At 30.6% G+C, this 23,449-nt stretch overlaps 1 protein-coding gene across 2 annotated transcripts; it reads right to left on the bottom strand.

Annotated features, from left to right (window-relative positions):
* Positions 1-16,396: 16,396 nt before the first annotated feature.
* Positions 16,397-22,874, bottom strand: LOC123294454 (NFX1-type zinc finger-containing protein 1-like). 2 transcript variants are annotated; one of them, XM_044875488.1, is made up of 12 exons: positions 22,019-22,874; positions 20,594-21,057; positions 20,385-20,467; positions 20,024-20,135; positions 19,880-19,963; positions 19,512-19,780; positions 18,962-19,105; positions 18,028-18,202; positions 17,799-17,944; positions 17,573-17,727; positions 16,646-16,782; positions 16,397-16,544 (listed from the first exon to the last, which is right to left on the bottom strand). In XM_044875488.1, exons 1-11 carry the CDS (start codon positions 22,834-22,836, stop codon positions 16,659-16,661), a joined length of 2,574 nt encoding a protein of 857 aa, XP_044731423.1. In that variant the 5' UTR covers positions 22,837-22,874; the 3' UTR covers positions 16,397-16,544; positions 16,646-16,658. The 2 variants fall into 2 exon arrangements, with proteins under 2 accessions (XP_044731423.1, XP_044731422.1); XM_044875487.1 differs by having other exon boundaries at positions 16,397-16,588; positions 16,668-16,782; positions 22,019-22,873.
* Between the last annotated feature and the right edge of the window lie 575 nt (positions 22,875-23,449).

Raw genomic sequence — 23,449 nt, 5'->3', positions numbered from 1 at the left:
TCAAAATCAGTCTACAACCTTTAAGTTTTGTTTTTTTTATTGGTTTACTACAAAATGGGCAATTAGTCATAATAGATTAAAATAGCCCACCCTGTATTACTAGTTCTTAGGTCTTATCGGAATGAAATCAAAGCAATAAGCATGATAATTTCTAAAAGATTTTCTAAAATTAAAAACTGATTATTAATTCCATTCAATATGAGTTAAGGTCTATCATAACATGTAATAATGTGCATATTTACAATTTATTGTTTTGTTCACGTAATATTAATAATAATATTATTATTTTATGCGAATTTTTATAATCTAAACTCCGCCTTCCATCACTGTCAACCTCAACAGTCAACCAGTTAATATTCATTTATATTTTGTATTTTGTATTTTGTATGGTGGTGCTAATGCTGTATGTTGTGCATGCTTTTATAAACTAAAACTAAACTTGTTATGTTTTATTATGAGTGTGTTTGCTTGACGCGAATTATTTCCTCTTGCTCTCTCACCAAACTAAAAACTATACTACATCTAAAACACCCTCTCTCTACCTCCTACACTATACAGTATACACCGTCGTGTTTTGTACCTAGTTAAACCACGATGTTGACCGTACGTCTATCATCATTTGGAAATCTTACCAACTCCAAAAGCTTATTAGTCCCGTTCTTACAGAAACAGGCACTAAAACTTAAGATAGATTACGAAATCGCGATGATGTATTATAATTTTTGTTTTCCGTATCGAGGGGTGGGTAAGGGGGTGCATCATGCCCCGGGTGCTACTCACAAAGGGCGCCAAATGGTCCGCAAGACAAAAAAATTGCTATATAATTTTTATTTCTATTATAATTGATTTTTGGAAAATATTTTTTAAATTTAGTTCCAGTGTAATATAACAAATTTTAATTCATAAATAAATGGCACGTCTTGTCTACTGGCAGGTATAACTTGACCTGTGTCTGTCAGCACTTATGCCTTATGACATCCACGATGTGTGGTTACATAAATTATCTCCTTTCTTGATTTGTCTGATAAAATAATATCTTAGATATGATCTTAAATCATTAGCGACTAAACTACCCGAAATTCGAGACAAGCTCTGTGAAGAAAATTGCGGCTAGAGAGTTTACAGATAAACGTATAGTACACGTATATATATTATGGTATACGTTTATGTCGAATTTTACTCCGATTTGAATAAAATTTGATATCAAGAAGAGTTTTGGTATTTGAAAGGTCAGGCTCGTTAACGTGAGGAGTGCGGAAAGTGCAAAATTTTGAAATTTTTCAAAATAAAAGAGCTCCATTTCCTTCGGAAGTTTGCTAAAAAATAAATATTCTTTTGCACTGTATATTTGATCGTTGAAATAGGAGTAAAGTTTGTGTTTAGCAGACAGGCTTAGCGCTCTGTCATGTTTTTTGCCAAATAAAGTTCAAGCAGTCCGCTGCTTTAAACTGGTTAAATTGAATTGGATAACATTTTGAATAGACTTGGTTCCGATTATAGAGAGCGTACTATAAAGTAAGTTATGTATAATAATGTTACGTTTACCACAAGCTTAGCTCAGCACACACACACACACAGACACACACACACTCCACACATTTATCGTCGATTCGTAACCTTGAATATAATTTAACGTTTGTTTGTGTGACGATGACTTTTTCTTTTCCTAAATATTATATTAATCCTGATTCTAGCAGGAGATCTATGGACACTCAAATGGATGTATAGATCGATTCCTTTTTTTTGGAACCAGTAGAATCGATAATTTCAAACTTCCACGCTTGATCAGTTCACTATTATCTCTTATTGGAGTACTTTGGAGTACAGCATGTTTTTGCTAGTTCTGCAAAATAGAAAACTTAAAGGAAACTGTCTAGTTAGGGAAACTACTCGTTAAAAATTTTTGTGTCCTTGAGAGTTTTTGATTAGAACGTACTGAAAAACATTTTGAGGGTGGTTTGAAAAAGTTTCAGAGAAAGCCATTCCCTAGTCACATACTAAAACTATATTATATTCGTAGCTTTGAGCGTGCGTAGCTCGAAAACCATTCGTTAAACATTTTTATGTCCGTGAGAGTTTTGGATCAGAATGATCCAAAGAACATTTTTGGGTGGGTTAGAAAAAATTTCACAGAAAGCCATTTTCTAAATCTAATATGGCGGGATCCTTTACTTATTAATTTCTTTTCCGAATTTACATTTTAAAATTAATCATACTGACTGGACTTCATACATAATGCCTTCATTTTAAAACTTAGCCCATAATAGATGATAATACCTTACAATGTGTTAGTAATCTCTCAAACAAAATAAAATATAATATACCACCTCTGTCTCTCTACCTAAGTGTACTATATGTATCTTTCTCTTACTCTACTTCTTCTTCTTCTTCTTTTTCCAATTCAAGTTTGTTGTATGTTGGAGTACGGACGTATTTATTTTATTTGAAATGTGTACCTATACGTACGTACTTATACAATATAATAATACTATTATGTTTATTTATAATACAAGTCAAATATAATAACGTGGATAATAACTACAATATTTTATTTCCAAAAAATCTTCGAGGAGCTGAATCACCTGGCACTGAACACTACAGTAAGGGTAATCTGGGTTCCGAGTCACTATGGCGTTAAAGGAAATGAAGCAACAGACTCGTTATCATGAGAGGGGTCGTCTCAAACACTCCTTTCACCTGAGCCTGTCATTTCCATCGTAAGATGCTCTTATAATTTACCGAATTAAAGAATGGCTACGACAAGCCCATCTTCATTACTGAGACTTTGCGCAGGGCATGCGACAGGCCAAACTGTGTATAACCACAGCTAGTTCATTCGACTGTGCTCGCCTGAAACTTACTAGAGCACAATTGAAAAGAGTGGTGGGACTCTTGACAGTACAACCTATATTGAGTATGACGAAACCTCCATACATGTAATTTGCACCTGCAGAAATCTGCAGCGCGTTAGATTCAGAATGTTCGGGTAAAATTAAATTCTTTAAAGTGTAAAACAAGTATTTGACTTCTAAAATTAATACCTTAAATGTTCAAAAATACATCTTGTAAATAAAAAATTAAGCGCTACATTTATAATATTCGAAGGTACGAAAGGGCAGAGTTGCTACCGAGTATCCTACGACACTTCTCATTCTTTTTTTTTTTTTTTTGAATAAACAAATTCCACTTATGCAGTAGAACGTGATGCAGTTGTAATGTTTGAATAGTACCAATATGATAAGTTTTAAAGAATTATAAAGTAATGTTTTGTGTATATTTAACAAAGATAAAGTTCTTCTGATTCATAGATAATGACATGACTAACTTCACAAAGGTGTGTGTGTTATTATTGTAAAAGAATACTATTTAAAGTTTAATTCAACGCAATTTAGTGTGCTCTTATCGTAAAGAAAACATTGATTCCGAGTACTTTTTGCATAGAAAGCACATGTTTTGCGAACCTCTTGTCTTGTGTACTTTTGATTTTGGTAGAACTCTTGCTTGGACATCGAAAAATACCTATAACTTCACTAATATGTACTTTACAGTTAAATTTGACTGTTTATTGACAAAGTAAAGTTTGTTTTTAAGGTATTTCCAGCATGTTATTTGCAGTTCCTATGCTTAAGAACGATGGTGAAACCCACTTTTCAGTAGAATTTAAAGAATTTTTTTCCATAGGCCAAGAATAGGGATTACTATTAAACCTAAGCCTAAGTTTCCAAATTTTGACCAAATTATGTCAAAATTAAAGTCCCGAAAACAACGACGTGATGTTATATTTTTATTCTAAAATTCTATTCTACTTTGTTTTTAAATTCTGTCTAAAGAATTTTCTAATATCGTAAAAAATAGCTAAGAGAATAGTGAGTTTTACATGTTTTGCTGCAACTTCGAGATCTCACAGCTAAACATTATTCGGAGTCTGTGAAAAAAATAGGTCAAATCTGTCCACAAGATCTTTCTGAAAAACCTTAACGGGCTTATACGGTTTGTTTTTAATATACTTATACGACGGACTATTTTCTTGCTAATGAAGTGTTTTTAAAGGGATGGATGTTTTAATATGCTACAAGAGTAACTTCCTTAAAATTAATTTGGAAACTTAATATTCATTAGTTAAAAGAATGAGAAATATTTTCCCACAAAGAAAATTATATCAAATAGAACTCGTTTTTTCATAAAATACATTTAAAATGAATGGCATTTGTGTTTTTATCTTCTAAAAATGATTTTATATAAATCTTCTAGGCATCGATATTTCGATAACAATGGTATAGATATATCGAAAAATTTTCTCAAATAATGCATTCTCAAATACTTCGTCATACTTCTCATAATTTCTTCACTTCGTTGAAAATGTCCTTAAGTTAATACATAACAATATGTTAGCACTTCATTTGAACGATATCATTTTTAATCGCATTCGTAAATTTTGTAGATAAACATTGGTCCCATCAGTATTATGCGTATAATATGTTGTATAATTGACAAGCTTGGGAATATTATGTTTTTTAATAGTAAAATGTATCATATTTCATTTATAAATATCATATTTATAATAATTCATAATAACTATTATGAATTAAATTAAATTCATTTAATGCAAGTGCAATAAATACAATCAATATACACTTAAATTCTTAAAGTGTAAGTATTTGGAAATATCTACGAGGCCGGTCAAAAAATGTTCTCGGCGGGTATTGTGCACTACGAAAATTGCTTCATCAGAAAAGATCAATTTTGATTGTAAAGGCAAATTAAAGAATCAGTGATGTAAAGATTTCTTTTACATAATATCCATTTTATAAAAACAGATTAGGAAAACTTTGTTCTTGTCTCAGTAACTTTAAGGCTTGTTTTAGAAAATTTTTAGATTTAAAAGTTAAGTTATTAGCATTTTATTGTATATTATTAGAAGAGATATCGTTCAAATAATCAATAAGTAAATCGTTGTATAAATCATAAAAAAAGCGATACAAAAAAAAGGTGTAAAATGCACGGTTATGGAGATATAGCCCAAAACGGTTTTCCTCAAAATGGAGGCACTTCCTTCGCTTATTTTTGTAAGGATTTCGTTCAATTACATTCAGTACGTGATACTGAACCTAATTAAATAAAAAATAACTCTTGTTATTTAGTGCATTATGGACGAGAGTAACGAGCTTCTATATGACCTGTATTTGTACTCTAATTACAAGATTGATAATAATGCTTAGAATAAATCCCTTAGGAAGTTGACAATCCAAAATCCAAGTAGACACACTAGTAGTAGTAATATCACCATGTATTTTTAAGTTGTATATATAATAAAATAATAAACCGGTTTCTTTAAAAACATCACTCTCTAGAGTCTAAAATCTAAAGAGAGGTTTGAACATTTTATTTTTTATTTTTATTATTTTGAAGGTAGCAAGCAGCCAGCTAGCTATAATACGTAGATTTAATACAACACATATTTTAGACGTTTAGTTTCTTTTGTTTCTTCTTTCTACTCTTATAAGGTTGTTACGACAGTGCACATTGGAGTATTTATACCAAAATTCCGAACAAAATATAATGAAGGGATTTTTATGCTCAAAATTGATTCAAAAGACTATTTGCAAAAGTTTTTTTAACCATATTCGTCTTCAAAACCAATTATTTAATCTTCTTCAATTTTTTTTGCTTCTGAGCCACTTTGTATCTTATCTACGCTTGCTTTTGTTTCCACGTAAGGTGATTTTGGAATTTTAAGTTACAAAATTTCACTGGAAAATTATTTGCTCCTTTTTTTGACTTTTACATTTTTTATGTGTAATATGGCAAATTCGACATCAAGTAACTACCATCTTGACTGTAAATTTTTTGGAAGTTTATCTTTAAATAACATTTTCTTCATAACGACCTTAAATTAACTACGTAGTTAATGCCAACATAACAAACACACATTTAACGAACAAGTCAGTGATACCATCTAACACAAATACACATAAGAAATGGGTACCTACGTATAAATTGTACTTTTGTAAACCAATCATGCTTTTCGTAGCATCACATTACCTACAGTAAAGTACTTACTATACCTAGAAGCTAAGAGCTACATTATTTTATTACTTTTGTGTATTATTTCATTTTTTATTATTAAAATGTAAGAACAAGCAGTTTTGTTTTTAATAAACCCAATTCCAAGTGGAGTTCCAAGTGAAGTATTTATACCAAATTTCCGAACAAAAGTCAGTTTTTCAATTCTTTTGTTTACTTTTAGTCACTTGAGTTACCTTAACCTCGCGCTTCAACTGTTTTATAAGCCGCAATCTACATGCTCTTACGAATGTGTTATTTTTGTTGCCGCTCTCGATTTACCGTGTCATTAAATTTAAGTTTACTGTGTTTGTTAGTGCAATTAAGTAAGGATTTTTCTATATTGAAGACAAATGTTTGTGATTTATTTATTTAATGTTTCTAATAATATAGTTAAATATTTGTGATTCATATTTGCTGTTAAAAATGCAACATTTTCATTAATTATATCAAACTCAAAGCTTTTTGTTTATGTGCCCCTTTTTTACCCGGTAAAATTTTTTGTAAAAGGGCAAAGTTTAAGTATTCTGTAACATTTTTATGAATAAAAGCTTGCGCAAACTTGCGCCTTTTCTTTTAAGACTAAGATAAAGATAGAGATTAAGATAGCTTAAGTCAAAAGTCAAAAAAAGAAGCAAACAGTTTCCCAGTGAAAATTTGTAATTTATAATTCCAAAATCACCTTACGTTGAAACTAAGATTCTAAATAGTCTTAGAATCAATTTTGAACATAAAAATACTTTCACAATTAACTCAGTCAGTTATTCTACTCGATCTATTGCAATTATAAAATATAAATTGAAAAGTACATTAGAATTATATTTAGTGTAGAACCGTAGAGTATGTTCATTTCGTACCTAAACACATAATAATTTGTTTAAATAAAACATTTGGTTAACCTTGAATTTGACATATTTTTTTTTTTACTTGTACTGGGTACTTGGTATATTCTCTTGCGATCATTCACCTTTTCATATTTAAGTGAACATATATATTATTATAGCCAACAATATGCGCTGTACTGATAGCCCGGTATCCAAGAAAAAATTGGTGGTTAGAAAACTCCAAACTATCTCTTTTTTAGCATTTTTTTATATTAAAACTAGTAGCATAGCGAGTGGGAGCAAGAGGTATATCGTACCCCGGTTGCTACTCACAAAGGGCACCAAATGGTCCACAAAACAAAAAATTGCTGAATATACGAATGCCAGAGTTGTATAATAAATGTTAATTCGTAAATAAAAAGGAAAAAACGAAACACTAATAGTTTAAATCAAACTGTAATAATATATTCATAATAGAAATGTCTTGTCTTTTCTACTAGCAAGGCTGGCTCGACCTGTGTCTGCCAGCACTTCCTTATAGCATCTACGCTGTGTGGTTACATAAATTACTTACTTGATTTGTCTGATAAAATAATATGTCAGATATGATCTTGAATTAGCGACTCAACTAGCCGAATTCGGAGACAAGCTCTGTGAAGAGGTAAAAAGGCGAAGTCTCTTCGTCAAAAATGGGATATTAATACAATAATACGTGTAATAAGACCACACAAATGTCCGGAGAATTGGCTAGAGATAAATAATAGTTATCTTTTGAACTAATTCTAGATTCTTTTCTCAACTACATTTCTTGTTTTCTCAACTATATTTTTTGTCTCAAATTTAAAGGATAGCTTGAGCCTATGACTTAATTTATAATATGATATGGTTTTCGAATGGGGCAGAGGGGACGCAAAAAAGTTATTGTGCCCAGGGCGCGAATTAAGCTCGCTACGCCACTGATCAAAGTAAACTTTTTTGGAGAGTAGTTTAACATATTTGTAGAAGTACATAGAATCAATTTCAACATAATTTTAAAAGAACTCTTGGAAAATAAAAATTATACATCGTAATGTATTTTATCTTTACTCTCAAAAACTCCCTATTTTTTTTTACGTACAAGTGAAAAGAAAATACAGAGAATGTTTTTACTTAAATTGAAAATGTTGTATTTTAAATTGTTAGCAAATAAATGTGAAAATAAATCACAATTTTATAAATTAAAAAAAATTCCATATATCGTCACGAAATAGTTATAGCTTGCAAACGAATAGGTGACTCCATACCAAACCAAAATGTACAGTAAACTGCAGCTGCGCAACAATTTACCACCCCAAAACTCTCTAGTCACTAGAGGCACTCGTTACGAATCACTGTGATTGTGTAACATAAAATGTATTTCGATTCTTGAATTTTATCATTCAAATACCAAACGACACAAACTAATCTTATTTTATTTAATGTTCAAAACCTTATTTTTATACCCTGTATATATGAAATATATATCAAGGTATACTAAGTTAAGACCCAAGTTTGTTAAACAAAACTTTGGTATAGGTGCTCATAAGATCATCTAAATTAGTCCACTTCCGTTGTGTCTCTGTCCATCTGTCGACACGATAGTTCAAAAACGGAAAGAGATATCAAGCTTTAATTTTTATAGCGTGCCCAATGCGTAAAAAGTGCAAAGCCTAACATAAATCATTTGGGTCTTAGATATAGAAAAATTAACTTTTGTTTGAAACATTTTTTCGTAAACATCATTGATTACCAGCGAGGGCGTAAATTAAGACAAAACTTTGTGGTTCATTTTCTCTAGAACTATAAAAAATAGAGAGTTGAAAATTTGCGGGTAGCCTTCAACTAGCGGTCTTGTAAAAGATTCTCGAAAAACGAAGACAAATTCTAGAAAATACTTTCGAAAACCTTGTTGATTTTTTAAACATTTATAAATTTATAAAAAAATAATGCAAGCACTGACATTGAACACAGAGTATTTCAAAAATTTACTCAGTCAATTGTTTGTTTTCGTTTGTGTTTAGTTCAAATTTTTGGAAAATAAAACTTACACGTAGCAATATTTTTCTTATAAACAAGACTTTGTTCGTGATAGAAAATAATTTGCAATTAATCGGGTTAAAATAGTATACGTAACCAATTTTTCAAGTCGAAAACAATCCACAAAAAATACAAGCCACAAAGCTTGTTCTTTCTACAGTTGAAAAGAGTCCAGAAAGTATCTCTGTGTCACAAAAAACCCACGGATTTACATAGAGTATTTTTGTGATACACAGAGATACGTAGCCTAATTCACCAATTTTTCAAATTGAATTGAATCCACAAAAGTAAAAATCGTCAAAATTCGTTCTTTTTGTAGTTCAAATGAGTCCAGAAAGTATCTCTGTATCATAAAACTCGCAAGGATTTACATAGAGTATATACTGTGCGTTTTTTGTGACACAGAGATACGTAGTCTAATTCACCAATTTTTCACAAGTCGAATTGAATCCACAGGAGTAACAAGCCTCAAAATTCGTTCTTTCTACAGTTCAAATGAGTCCAGAAAGTATCTCTGTGTCACAAAACCCGCACGAATTTATATAGAGGATATACAATAAAATGTGCGTTTTTGTTACACAAAGATACAAAGCCTAATTCATCAATTTTTCAAGTCGAATAGAATCATCGAAATAGTTAATTAAAATTAGATCCAGTACATACATTTTATTCCAAGCTTATCAATAGCGAAAGATTGTCTATTTAAAAAACTGTTTTTTTTCAATTCCCAATATTATTGGTTTTTTTATAGCACAATTCAGAAGGGTGGTGAGACTCTACACAGGACACTGTCGATTATATGCAACTACTCCCTTCATAACATGGGGATCTCTAATGATCCTACTTGTAGGGCCTGTATGGAGGACGACGTAACCAAATTAAATCCATAAATCCTGGAAGAAACAAAATATGGCGGAGAAGTTGTGGGCTTTCTGCATGGCATCTGGCCTCTCCCCTTCTTCGGATGGCAGTTTGTTCTCTAGAAGGGCACAGAGGAATCCTTGGCCTAGGTGCTAAGAACCCAATTGCAGTACCCCTCTTTTGTATTATTATTAAAACCAGGGTTTTAATCTTAGTTTTGTTACCGTTAACAACCCGTAGGCTTTTCCTATATTTATATTGATCAATTTCATTTAGTTGGTCCAGAAACTTTTACACCTAGCAGCGGGTAATATAAATTCCATATAGAGGCATAGCTTCTGACCTGAACAGTAACATAGGCTACTTATTTAAAAAGTTCACAGGCGAAATTAAAAGCAAAAGGCAAAAGCAACTCAACATTAGTGCAATCCAACCTTCGTATTTTCTCGGGAAAAGGCTTTTTGACATTATATACAAAAATAAGGATATATCCTTGCAACGAGCAAAGCAAATTGTTATATTTCCCAAGCATATCTCATTGCTTTGAGATAACTTTCATCGAATAAAGATTGTATTTTCGAAAAGAGAAAAATTTATTGATTCATATTTAATTCCTTGTAAACCCACCACGGCTTCGTTCACGTGGATCTCAAAAACTAAAACCAGGATTGTTTTGTAAATGGGTAGTGAAGCTGTCATTTCCGGGACTCGAGTTCGATCGACGATCCTAAAATTAATGTGTTTACCGTCGTTTCCCTATCATACAATGTATTTAACTTGTACATCGTTTTTTACGAAAATCAAGAAAAGGAATGTTTTGGCTGGGCGTTCCTAAATTAAATGAATAAGTGAATGGAAATTTGTGATTAATTAGTCATTAACTTCTTCATGACACCCTTAAAAGTAAATGTATCTATTTTAGGCCTAATTCGAAAACGCTTATAGTAGAACCATTGAAATGTATAAATGGAATATAAAAAATTTTCTGTCTAACCAGGCCTAATCTTTGACTCTTTAATATAAATGTAGTCATAAATAGGAAATATTGGCCGCAATGAACACATTTCCATGAAAAATTCTTTTAAATTTTTACTAGAAATATAAAAATCGGATACCTACATAAAATAAAATTTTTTAAAAGAATAAATAAATAAAAAATATCTAATTTTTTATTAAAAGTTATAAAGAAAATGTCGAAAATGAAAATTTCAAAGAAAAAAAGTTATCATATTTTATTATTATACAAATCCATACCGGTAAACATAAGAAATTTACAAACATTAATTTATAAATAAAAACAAAAAAAATATATGAAAAATTATTATTTTTATAAATAATAATTTAAAAAATTTGTTAGTAATTTAAATGGAAAATACTAGAACTTCATAAGCACCTTTTTTTAAGTAGACTATAATTCAGCAAGGGTGAAAAAACGGAAATGAAAACTTCCACATAAAAACGTAAAATAACACAATATGAAGAGAAAATTAGAAAACTGATTTTCCTTCTACACAGAAATCACACAAACACCAAAAAAATAAAACTAATACGTTATTGATTTTTTTTCACCAGGAACTGCACTCACAAAAACTGTATGTATGTTTATTTTCATAGATTTTCTCACAGAATTTTCATAAATATTTTCCAAATAGATTTTAATATTGTATTAATAAACACATTTTTCAATATAATATCACTTGTATATATTTCTTTTTTTTTTTTTATTTCACATGAGGTAAAACACTTTCACACGGATAAAAACGGAATTTTGTTTCATGAAATACCCGCTATGCACTAAAATTATTTTTACCCGACGGATGGTACATGAGAGACGTTCTCTACTGTTGCGTTCGTTCAAACTATTCGTGCACTTCCGGGAGGATACCGAACACACCCGATACCGCCTGCTGGTGGGTCTTGCTAACCCACCCAACCAGTCCTCCAGTGTATAAACTATACACTCTTTTTTTGTACGATTCTATTATTTTGTTCATATATATATTTTTTTTTTCAATTTTTTAATTGTATAGTAGAACTCTGAACTTCCTGAATAAGCTCATCAAGACGAATGAAAAATTCATCGACTCACAGAGTACTAAAACTGAAAGTCATTAGACCAGTTAGGCGTGCACTTGTTTATATAGGGGAGACTACCAAAAAAAACTGTAAAAAAATGTGAGCCGTCACGGGACGCCTGGCAGATGTGAAACATCGACATTATTTTGTAAAAGTAATATGCAGAAAAGAACTCCACATCTACACACTACTGCATATAGACTGTATATATATATATATATATATATATATATATATACCATCATATAGCGTGGTGACGTGTCGCCACACCAGAAATCGGTTTAACGTGCAGCTATAGATGTTTCACATCAAAAATTAGCTAGGTGGATTCGTAATTTGACGCTCAAAGCCAGCCTCAAGCGTCATCATGAAGTTACATCTTTTAAATTTGACGCTGCACATAGTTGTATTTTTTTTTTCAGCTAGGTGAAATCCTAATTTGTAGCTCAAAGCCAGCGTCAAGCATCATCATAATTACATCTTAATAAACCATTGTACAGATGGAATCGTGCAACTAAAACTATAAGATGCCACCTGATTACATCTTTCTCTAACATGAACCTCAAAGTTGCCTATAGCTCTGTCTTTGTTCTACACACATACACTTACCTACAAAACACACACTCTCACATAAGCACACACACTCACAAACTTATCAAATCGAATATGAATTATAAAAGTGTTTTGGATATCCGATTTTCGTTGTACAAATAAAAAAACAAATAGAAAAAATTCGAAAAATCGACAGGGGTTTTGGCTCTCCAATTTCGCCCGAACTTAGTATAAAAGGTAATTTGGACCCAAAAAATACAAAAATCGTATTCATTTGACGATTCGATTCTTAGTTTATGAGAAAATTGACCTTCTCGTATAATTTTTGCCGATATTTTTGAAACAAAGCATCCAATCATGAAATGAATACGATTTTTGTATTTTCCTGGTTGAAATTACTCTAGGAAATAATTTTTATCCAAATCGGAGAGAATTATCTTGCTCGATTTTTTCAATTTTCTGAGGATTCGATGCTTAGTTTCAACAATATCGGCAAAAATTATACCATAAGGTCGATTTTCTCAGAAACTAATATTCGAATCATCAAATGAATACGAATTTTGTATTTTTTGGCTCAAAATTACCTTTTATACAAAGTTTGAGCGAAATTGGAGACATAAAACTACTTTCGATTTTTCGAATTTTTTCAAAGGGGGGGTCGGCCTCAGAAAATTAAAAAAATCGAGTAAACAGATTCGCTCCGATTTGGATAAAAATCATTTTCTAGAGTAATTTCAACCTGGAAAATACAAAAATCGTGTTCATTTGACGATTCGATGCTTAGTTTCAACAATATCGGCAAAAATTATACCATAAGGTCGATTTTCTCAGAAACTAATATTCGAATCATCAAATGAATACGAATTTTGTATTTTTTGAGGGGGTCGGCCTCAGAAAATTAAAAAAATCGAGTAAACAGATTCGCTCCGATTTGGATAAAAATCATTTTCTAGAGTAATTTCAAACTGGAAAGTACAAAAATCGTGTTCATTTGACGATTCGATGCTTAGTTTCAACAATATCGGCAAAAATTATACCATAAGGTCGATTTTCTCAGAAACTAATATTCGAATCATCAAATGAATACGAATTTTGTATTTTTTGGCTCAAAATTACCTTTTATACAAAGTTTGAGCGAAATTGGAGACATAAAACTACTTTCGATTTTTCGAATTTTTTCAAAGGGGGGGTCGGCCTCAGAAAATTAAAAAAATCGAGTAAACAGATTCGCTCCGATTTGGATAAAAATCATTTTCTAGAGTAATTTCAACCTGGAAAATACAAAAATCGTGTTCATTTGACGATTCGATGCTTAGTTTCAACAATATCGGCAAAAATTATACCATAAGGTCGATTTTCTCAGAAACTAATATTCGAATCATCAAATGAATACGAATTTTGTATTTTTTGGCTCAAAATTACCTTTTATACAAAGTTTGAGCGAAATTGGAGACATAAAATTACTTTCGATTTTTCGAATTTTTTTCAAAAGGGGGGTCGGCCTCAGAAAAAAATTGTCTTCGATTTAATTGACTGGATTTTTGTTGTTACTTTAGATAAAATTGGTGTATTGCTGCTTGTTCAACGTGTTTTTATTTTCTTATATAGTAGGAGTATAACACGGAATTTAAAACGAATGCATGTATACACCAGCCTAACCAAGGCACATTAGTTCAGTATCATCCATTAAAGTATAGTATAGTTACTATAGTATATCTGTCGAAGCCAATTAGCTTAATTAGCCGTTCTTTTAACAGCCTAATCATTTTACTGATTGGTGATGCCAAACTAGCGGCCTGCCTAATATTCAGTCGTAGCGTCTAATACAATATTTAATGAACTGGCTGACTGATGCTTAGACCATTCGTAAACAATAGAGTGATCACTTGACAAAAAAGGTGAAATATCTGTCATTAGAATTTGTTTCTATTGTAACTCAATAACAAAGTAAACATGGAAGTAATTCAAATATTATTTGTTAACCCAAGTTTTAAGTTCCACGGTATGAGATCCGCAAAGAACTTAGTTTTTAGAACAAGTACGTCTATAATTGCGACACTGATTAACATCAGGTTTACAAATAAATTTTTAGAATTCATGGCCACCCAAAAGGTGACTTATCTACCTTTGCTTCTCTCAAGAGAAATTAGGCTTTCTGAAATTTTGTCGCCATATTTTGTATCTGATTATTTGCCATGAAAACCAATTTTTATACCACAATACTTAGTTCCAACTTTTTACACACTCTTACACTCTTCATATTATACTCTTTTTTTACGTCAACGCAATCACAATGTGAGACGCGTCAACAAAACTGTTGCTTTGCCGGCGCGAAACTAACACTGTGTGGGTTTCAGCACCTGGTAGCAGAAAATGGAACTAAATTTAAATAACTAGGCTATGCAAGTAGTTAAACGTTATCGATTCAAATCATTTGCCTAGATGTTTGATTGAATAAATATCGTTCAGTTTGGTAGTTTAACTTCCTTGTTTTGTAAAAAGGCTGTTCTGTTAATTGAAGGGCGAGTTAATTTATGTGGCTGCGACATATATATATGTTGTACAGTATAGTATCATACAGACGAGGAGAGTAAAATGATTTTTGTATAGATAGATGATATTTAAACAACATAGCCTCTCTTATGCAGCCCATAGGTACTTTTGTGTCGATCACATTCACATAAAATCAACAATACAATAATTTGTTTCGTTTAATATAAATAAATTTTATTACATTATTTTATTTTTATTGCTATTTAATAGCTCTAGAAGTAAAACTATAATGAACAATACAGTGTATGATTGTTTTCGTTTTGTTTTGTTTTTGTTCGTTCCATAATATTTAAAAGAAAACTACTGCATATGGTACGAAAGTTAATGAAGATTATTTCAACTGTGACAAAAAAAAAACACCAGATATATTTTTGCCTTGGTAGTTTAATCAATAAAGGTTTTTAGCCCTGTATTATCAAAAACTGTTACAATTTTAAGAATTTTTAAGTTATACATATTGTCAAATTGACAAACATGGGCATCGTTATCAAACGCTCGTGGAGGATAGAGAGAATAATATACTGTCGACACCGTAATGTTGGGACATTCTGTCTCATACTAAACCATATAGCTATAACATAACTGGCCATATAGGAGTATTACATATATGAGTTCATATGTCAAAAAAATGTTGATAATAATAGCAACATACTTTACCGACATATCTATATGTACAAGAATGGAAGCTGACTGATCGATCAACACCAGAGAATATATCGGTAAAGAAGAACGGAAAGTTAATACTAATTTTTGTCGCTTGAAATTTAATGCCATCTCTGAATGTAACGGCAAACTAAATTTGTATAATCGACTATATAGATCTCTTTATTACCTGATATAATAAGGTTCTTATCTTGAATAATAAGGTTATTGTCTTGCATAAAAATTGTATTTACCTTATATGCATCACATTAGAAAACTTATAATATTTAATTAACTTTGAAAACTTATTTACTGATATAGTCTCTGCTCAACACACAGCTAAACCGCTGGGTCTAGAAGAATGAAATTTTGTACACACGTTCCTTAAGTAACATAAATGAGCAAGCACTAAGAATTATTATGCCAAACCTAGAGACAATACGCTTGAAAATAAGGCGTGAATCATTATATTTGATAAAGGAATAAGGAAAATAAGGATAGGGCAGAAAAAACTTGCTAGAGTAATAATATATAAGATACTGCCATACTACATTAGTTTATAAATTTAGTGTGCTATGTGCAATTATTAGTGTCGGTAATTTATTTGAAGACATAAACCTTGAAATAATTACTATATTATACATCTTTACTTGCTCCCTTGGTATATGTACTATTTTTCTGCTCAACGGAAGTGGAAAGGTGCAATTTCTTTTAGCACAGCGGAACGAAAGCTAACACCGGAGAGGTCGAAAAAATAATTGACATTGAAATTTTACAAATTCTGATAATTTTGACAACTTTATTCATCATCTCCTTCCAATTAAAAACATAAATACATTTACTACCGTTGAGACTATCATCACAATTGTTTTTTTGGTTACTACCCAATAACGCGATCCAACTTCAACTTGTGGTAATCTATAAGCAGCAAAAGTAGGAGATGGTATATTTGTGTCATTGGACTAAAATAAAATTAAAAATTGTTTTAATAAATAGCGAAATATTCCCACTTCACTTACCACATATTTTCATTTAACTAACATAAATTATTCTCCTGCTTCCTCCATATTCAAATCGATTCTTGTAGCAAATGCATTTACTACATTTTTTGTAGCACAATTCCTGACACTGATGTTTGTTTTGTGGACATATTTGCCTTTAAAAACAATATTGGTAAATGAAAGTGCAATTAAATTTAAATTATAATTAAACTCAATAAAATTTTTAGTTAATTTTATTCAAAATTAAACTCTTTATCTGTGTTTGTTATGTAAATAAAGTCTCTTTTGATGTTTCTACTTTTTGAATAACTTTTAATGTATTAAATAATATTCCATAAATCGTTTTTTTACTTAATAGCAATAATGTAAACTACGGAAGCTTGAATGGCTCACAATCAATTTATAAGAAAGTGGCGCTACACTACTTTTTAAATGCGTACTACCCACAAGTATAAAACCAACTTTTAAAAAGCCACTAGTTCACTTTCAACAAGTGCACTTGTGACTTGTGTTATTATGGAAACGAACCTTTTTGAAAAAGTCGGTATTTTGTCATGTGCAGATTTCTAATTATAACGTCATAATAAACATTAGCGCCAATTTCTCATATATTGATTGTGAGCCATTCAGGCTTCCGTAGTAAACAATATGTAGCCAATGAGTTGTATAAACTCTGTGGTATACTATAAATTGTCATAACAGATAACGCCATGTATCATGGCGCACAATTCTGAAGTGTTTAAATGTCACAATTTTTTTAAGCGAGTATATTTATTGCAAAACACCTTTAAATGTAAATATTTTATTATAGGAATCATTTTTTTGGTCTCTACAATCGATTCGATGTGCTTTTGGTACATCGAAAAATATACTGAAAGGTCTATTGTTAATAAGTGTTAAATGATTAGTCCAACACTTCTATAAGTAGTAATTAAAAAAATTTACCTTAAACATGGCTTTTTACAAATTATTTTGATATGAGCACGATCTTGAACGTGACATACCCTTTCACAAACATGTCCACATGGCATTGTTGTATTACATCGCAACAAACAACCGCCTTCAGGACATTTGACTTTGAAATTATCTCCGCAATTCACCTATTTTTAAGGTGGCAAAGAGTTCGAACTTATAGACAATTCTAAATTACAAATTAAAATATCTCTCTTACCTTTGTACGTTGATCCTTATGAATTTGACATTGCAATACCAAATCAGTTCCAATACTTTTATTATCGATTAGCACTTGATTAATTTCTGGCCACTTTGATTTGGTATGCTTTACTAAAATATTCATATTACCGATCATATAGAAGCCTAAAAAGAGCGGTGTTACCCGCAATTAAAAGAGAATAGTGTTAATGCAATTAAAAGAGATTTTGATTTTGTTAAATTATTACCGTGTTTAGCTCGTGATAAAGCAACACAAATTCTATTATCAGCGGACAAAAATCCTATTTCTCCTTTTCCATTGCTTCTAACCAATGACAGTAATATAATATTACATTCTTCACCTTGGAAATTATCTACAGAAGTAATCCGTACATTGTCAATTGTCGGAATGGATTTTTGTAACTAAAAATAAAACAAAAATATAATTTACTCTCTACTGAAAACGGATCCACTTCCTGTTTTAATTACTACGAATTATTATCGCCAATTGACGCGATTTATCTGATTTGAATTTGAATATTTTTATTGGCCTTTAAAAATGGTAAGTATAAGTATTGCCATCTGGTAGTATTAATTTGAACTACTGAAAATGGGGCGTTTTCCTGTTTTAATAAGTACGAAATATTATCGCCAGTTGGCGGTGTTACAACTCCCAGTTATCATTAGGAAACTCTAATTTCGATTATATAAGCTTATCTATTGTGTTCATAGATGACACATACAATTTGATGACGTAATATGGGTATCACTATACGAAATAACACAAATAAGTTTGACAGATATATTCATAGACATCTGATTATAATCAATATAAATACTTATTATCTATGGGTATATTATACCCAGCTGTCTACACTGAAGTAACTGCTGGTCTATGACTCATACCGATATGACATCACAGCAGGGCTTGCCCGCGTTTTAGGTCACGTGATATACAATTTAAAAATTACGATTTTTAAATTTAATATTATAAAAGAAAAATGTGCTTTTAAGACTCGAAATCAGAATATTTAAATATATTTTTACATAAATTTTAACTTTTTTCAAATTCATGATTTATTTTTGACTAACGATAATACCCTATTAGCGTAGAATTATTCACCAAGCAGTAAGTAAGGGCAGTAAGAGTAAATAAGAGGTTATTTTAGATCGTGTACTTACTTTTTTCATACGCTGCACTTGTCCATTGTAAGTTGTTAAAATTGTAACTTCGTTAGCACTATATCCTTGTAAAATTAAATAGCGGCATAATTGAAGCAAGAAATTAGCTTCATGGTTATTTTGTTTACTAACAGAATCTAGTACCTAAGCAAAAATAAAATTCAACATAAAAAACTTGGTGTCTAATTCATTTCCAGGCGCCTAAGCCCAGTTAAAATTTTGTTATTTAGAAGACTCTTGAATTAACGATGATCGTGTAACAATAACCGATGAACAATAATCATTGTTTTGTTATTTTTATCGTATTTCTAGGAGTGAACGTATGTAATAAGGACGTAAGATTGGAGTGGAGAGGGTAGCACGAAAAAAGGCGCCTATCTGGGCCAGGTATAGTCTTCTCGGTTGTTGCGTCCTTTGTAGTGCACATCAAACTGCCTTTTGACGAAGAAGTTTGATAAAAAATTCAACCCTGGCAATCCAAAAAAACCACAATCCTCAATTGAAATGAAAAAGTGTATGGAACTGTCAAAAACTTAAAAGCATTACTTACTTGCTCTAAATGTGTATGTTTTATAAAAAATAAATTCTTTGTCATTCCCATAATTGATGGGAACGCGTATACTGATTGATGATTTCTCAAATGGGGATAAATAGATGGTGCAATTAATTGTGCAAATTCTGGTCTCATTCGATGCTGCACTCCTAATGTCGCACAATACATTCCATTTAGAATCATTCGTTCAAATAATGATATATCGAGTTTACAATCTTTTGCTAAACGATAATCGGCTGTAGAAGGGCGCAATTGTTTATGATCACCTAAAATATTCGTAACTTCGTAAGTATTACTTTTACATGGACCAAATAAATTAGTCTTTTCCCTAAATGTAGAAATGGGTAATCTAGATTACTACTTACCAATTAAAATCAAATGTTTGCATGCAGTCGTTAACGAAATAATAATATGTGATTCTAATACTTCGGCCGCTTCTTCAACAAATACTAAACAACAAATATATTTGTTACGCTATGCTGTTGTAAATTAATTAAAAATAGAATTACCTATTGGAGATCTAAGCCCTTCTAAAACTCTACGATTTTTAGCGGCACCAGTAGTAGTCATCCCCACCACTAGATATTGTCGTAATAATTCGACATCTCTATTTTGTAGTACCTATACATTAATAATAATGGACACCTATAAATTAATAATAATTCTGCACTCCCATTAATTATAAATTTTTCACACTGCCGCTGACAGGATTCGAACCCGCAACCTAAGTCTAAATAGTCCAACGTTCTAAGACGACGCCTTAGACCGCTCGGCCATTTAGGCTCATTATAAATTAATATTGTTTAATAAACCATTTTTTTTACAAAATCTGCTTCTACTGAAAATAAAATTTGTATTTCTACAACTTACAGCATTATATTGATTTTTTAAAGTCAATATACGAGCGATTATTTTCTCTGGATTATTTTCCGGGTTCCAATCCCAGTCCATTTCTTAAAACAAATTTAAACAAGTGAAATTTACAAAGTACTGAAAACGGGCTAGGTGGTTTGACAGGGTATTTCTAATTTAACCAGAGTGGTATGTCTTCGTATGCTACCATAAGACATTAATCTTACCTCTATTATACGTATAAGCGTCAAGTAATTTGGAATGTAAAATCTTTATTTGATCCGTAATACTCTTTAACGAATCTGATCGATTTCGATTTCTTTTAAAATTTTTTCGTAACTCTTTAATATTAAATTCATTCAATTTATCATTTTTCGATTGACCACCAACACGTGCTAGACGATGGGTTATTTTTAAAATGCCTTCTAGAAATTGATCTAAGGCATGATTTGTTTTACACACTATCAAAATCGGTCCATTGTAACACCACAATGTATGGTTTTGTAATAATATTTTAATTATTTCTAATCCAATAAAGGTTTTTCCAGTACCAGGTGGTCCTTGGATAATACAAAACTCATTTGTTAGAGCTGCTTTAATCGCATCATATTGGGTACAATCATATTTCACTTGTTCAGAAAAGTCTAACAGAATAGATAAAATATTTGTACATATTTTATTTGTTAAATACCTAAGAGAGAAAAAAACCTTTTTTTTAAATATTTTTAAGTAAAAAGGGTATTCATATTATAAGTTTAGTCTAAAGTATTGAAGGGTAGAGATAAGGAGAACCATCTCTGTATATAAAATATGTCCACCGAAAAGTAGAAAATTGATGGCGCTGCTGTATCAAAAGTGTAATTTTTAAAAGAAAGTAATAATAGTAAAGATAAAGACCTAAACAAGTTAGTAGAGAAGGAAAGAGAATTTCACAACAAACACAAAGTAATAAGAGTAAGATAAAGATCTAAAGAAGTTGTAAGAGACGTTCACTTCAAACACAAATAAGAGTGTCTATACATTGTCTATACATGGTATTTCAACAATTAACTCAGTCAATTGTTTGTTTTCACTTGTTTACTTTAATTCCCATTTAAGATGGTTCTCCTTTTCTCTACTCTCCATAGTTCAAAAATAGCGGCATTTAGAAACATTAAACTAATAAGGGCAAGAGACGAGGTTTTTGGGTGGGAAAATTAGAAAATTTTATAAATTAAATATAAATAAATAAATTACTTCAAAAGTAGCCTTTTTTAATATTGGTTTTATGGTAAATAGCTATAGATGGATGATATTTTAATTAAAGTTAAAACCTTATTAAATTATTGAAAGCAAAAAAAACCCGTTGTGTCTGACTAATTAAGGATGTATGAGCACGGTAGTGAACAAAAACTTAAAATATTTTATATTTTCAATTTCGAAGGCAGATATCGAAAAATTGTATCCTTATTTTTCGTCTACATTCACGAAGTTATCATAAAATTCATCATCAAAGTTGAAAATAAAGTACAAAGAATTTCATAACAAATAATCTAAAGTTATGCCTTGGCGCTCGTACTACCTTAACACAATGTAGTTATGGTTCTGTGTCTCCATAATATTTTTAATGACACGTAAGGCATATATGATAAAATCATGAAATAATAACTTACCCAGGTAATTGACTGGCAACTTCAGCTTTTAAAATATATCTAGACATTGGAAAAGAATATTCATTGATTTGTTGAAACACTTCTGCTATATATCGATATGATTCGAAATGTGAATTTGGTTCAATCATTATCAAATCTTTGTTAAAATATTTGTTAATATCCCATAAATTTAATGGTTCCACAAATATTTCACCATCCTCTAAAGTTTTTTCATCTTTTTGTGAAACCGAACCAATAATCATTGTTTGAAAAGAACCCTTTTGAAAAAGTATAACCATTGAACCATAACATAAATCTTTTGAATCTTGTAAAAGTTTTAATTTGTTTTTACTTAAATTCAATTTAACTACAAAATATAATCGATTTTGTTCAACACAAAGTCTAGATACAATTTGTACATTGTAAATTCGTAATTTCGATACTGAATTTCTCTTATAATCTTGAATATCGTCACGTAACGGTGCCATAAAATCTTCTCGTAATAATCGAAAATGTATGTCTAAATAATGATTCACACTTAAATATTTCCCGTTGATAATATTTGGTCGAATTTTTGTTTCGTTTGGTCCAAGTATTTCATTTGTGGTAGGTATGATTCGCATAGTTCTAAAATCACCAAATGGCAATTCATTTTCACTAACACGTTTATTTTGATATAACACTTGAAAGGTCTCTTTAGTAACAAATTTTGATCTACTTTCTGATACGAATGTCGGTTTTGTTTCATAATTGGTTTCGTAATGTCTCACAATGTTATTACTTCTTGGCTTTGTTTTTGGCCGAAAAATTTCTAAAATTGAACTTATTATTCCACCCATTTTAAAATATTTTACTTCTAAATAAATAAGTATCAATGAAGTTATTTTATTTTTAGACCTTCAACTTGACATAGCAACTACGCAATGTATATCTCAGAAAAGGTAATTAAGAGTTTAGGAAGGTGTCTACTTATGCGTTGATTTGCAATTAGTTGTTCATGTAATTTACACGTCAAGCATAAATGTATCATTGAAATTAAACACTATATTATAATAATTATTAATTTTTAATAATTTTCCATTATTGAAATCCTTCAGAATATGTCAAATTAAGAAAATTGGATAAAGTAAAGAAGACTACATTATCTGTTTATGGTCGACTTTAATATTATAGATATTATTCGGGTATTTACATTTGAATATCGGTCATAGATAAGACAACTATTGATTTGACTTATTACACTATGGTTTTTTAAAATGGTGGTTAATACAAAATCTATAAAATAATTTTAATACTAAAATCGTAGAAAGGAAAATTATAATTTTTTTGGCAAACAATTTTACATAAAGGACATCCTTTGATAATAAAACAGGTACATTTATACAGGTGGACCAATTTTATCTGTTATGGCTAAAAAAAATTTTAACAAAAGTTGCAGAGTTTGATGGGAGG

The sequence above is a fragment of the Chrysoperla carnea genome, chromosome 3, assembly GCF_905475395.1.
Source record: "Chrysoperla carnea chromosome 3, inChrCarn1.1, whole genome shotgun sequence".
In the NCBI taxonomy this organism is placed as follows: domain Eukaryota; kingdom Metazoa; phylum Arthropoda; class Insecta; order Neuroptera; family Chrysopidae; genus Chrysoperla; species Chrysoperla carnea.
Note: the sequence above shows the minus strand (reverse complement) of the source record. Positions and strands in the feature narration are given on the sequence as shown.

Coding starts and splice junctions, on each gene's coding strand:
- LOC123294454 (XM_044875487.1), bottom strand. CDS start 22,836: ATGGGTGGAATAATAAGTTCAATTTTAGAAATTTTTCGGCCAAAAACA. Junction 20,468..20,593: donor CGCTTATACGTATAATAGAG/GTAAGATTAATG, acceptor ATTTGTTTTAAG/AAATGGACTGGGATTGGAAC. Junction 18,203..18,961: donor AAGTGCAGCGTATGAAAAAA/GTAAGTACACGA, acceptor TTTTATTTTTAG/TTACAAAAATCCATTCCGAC.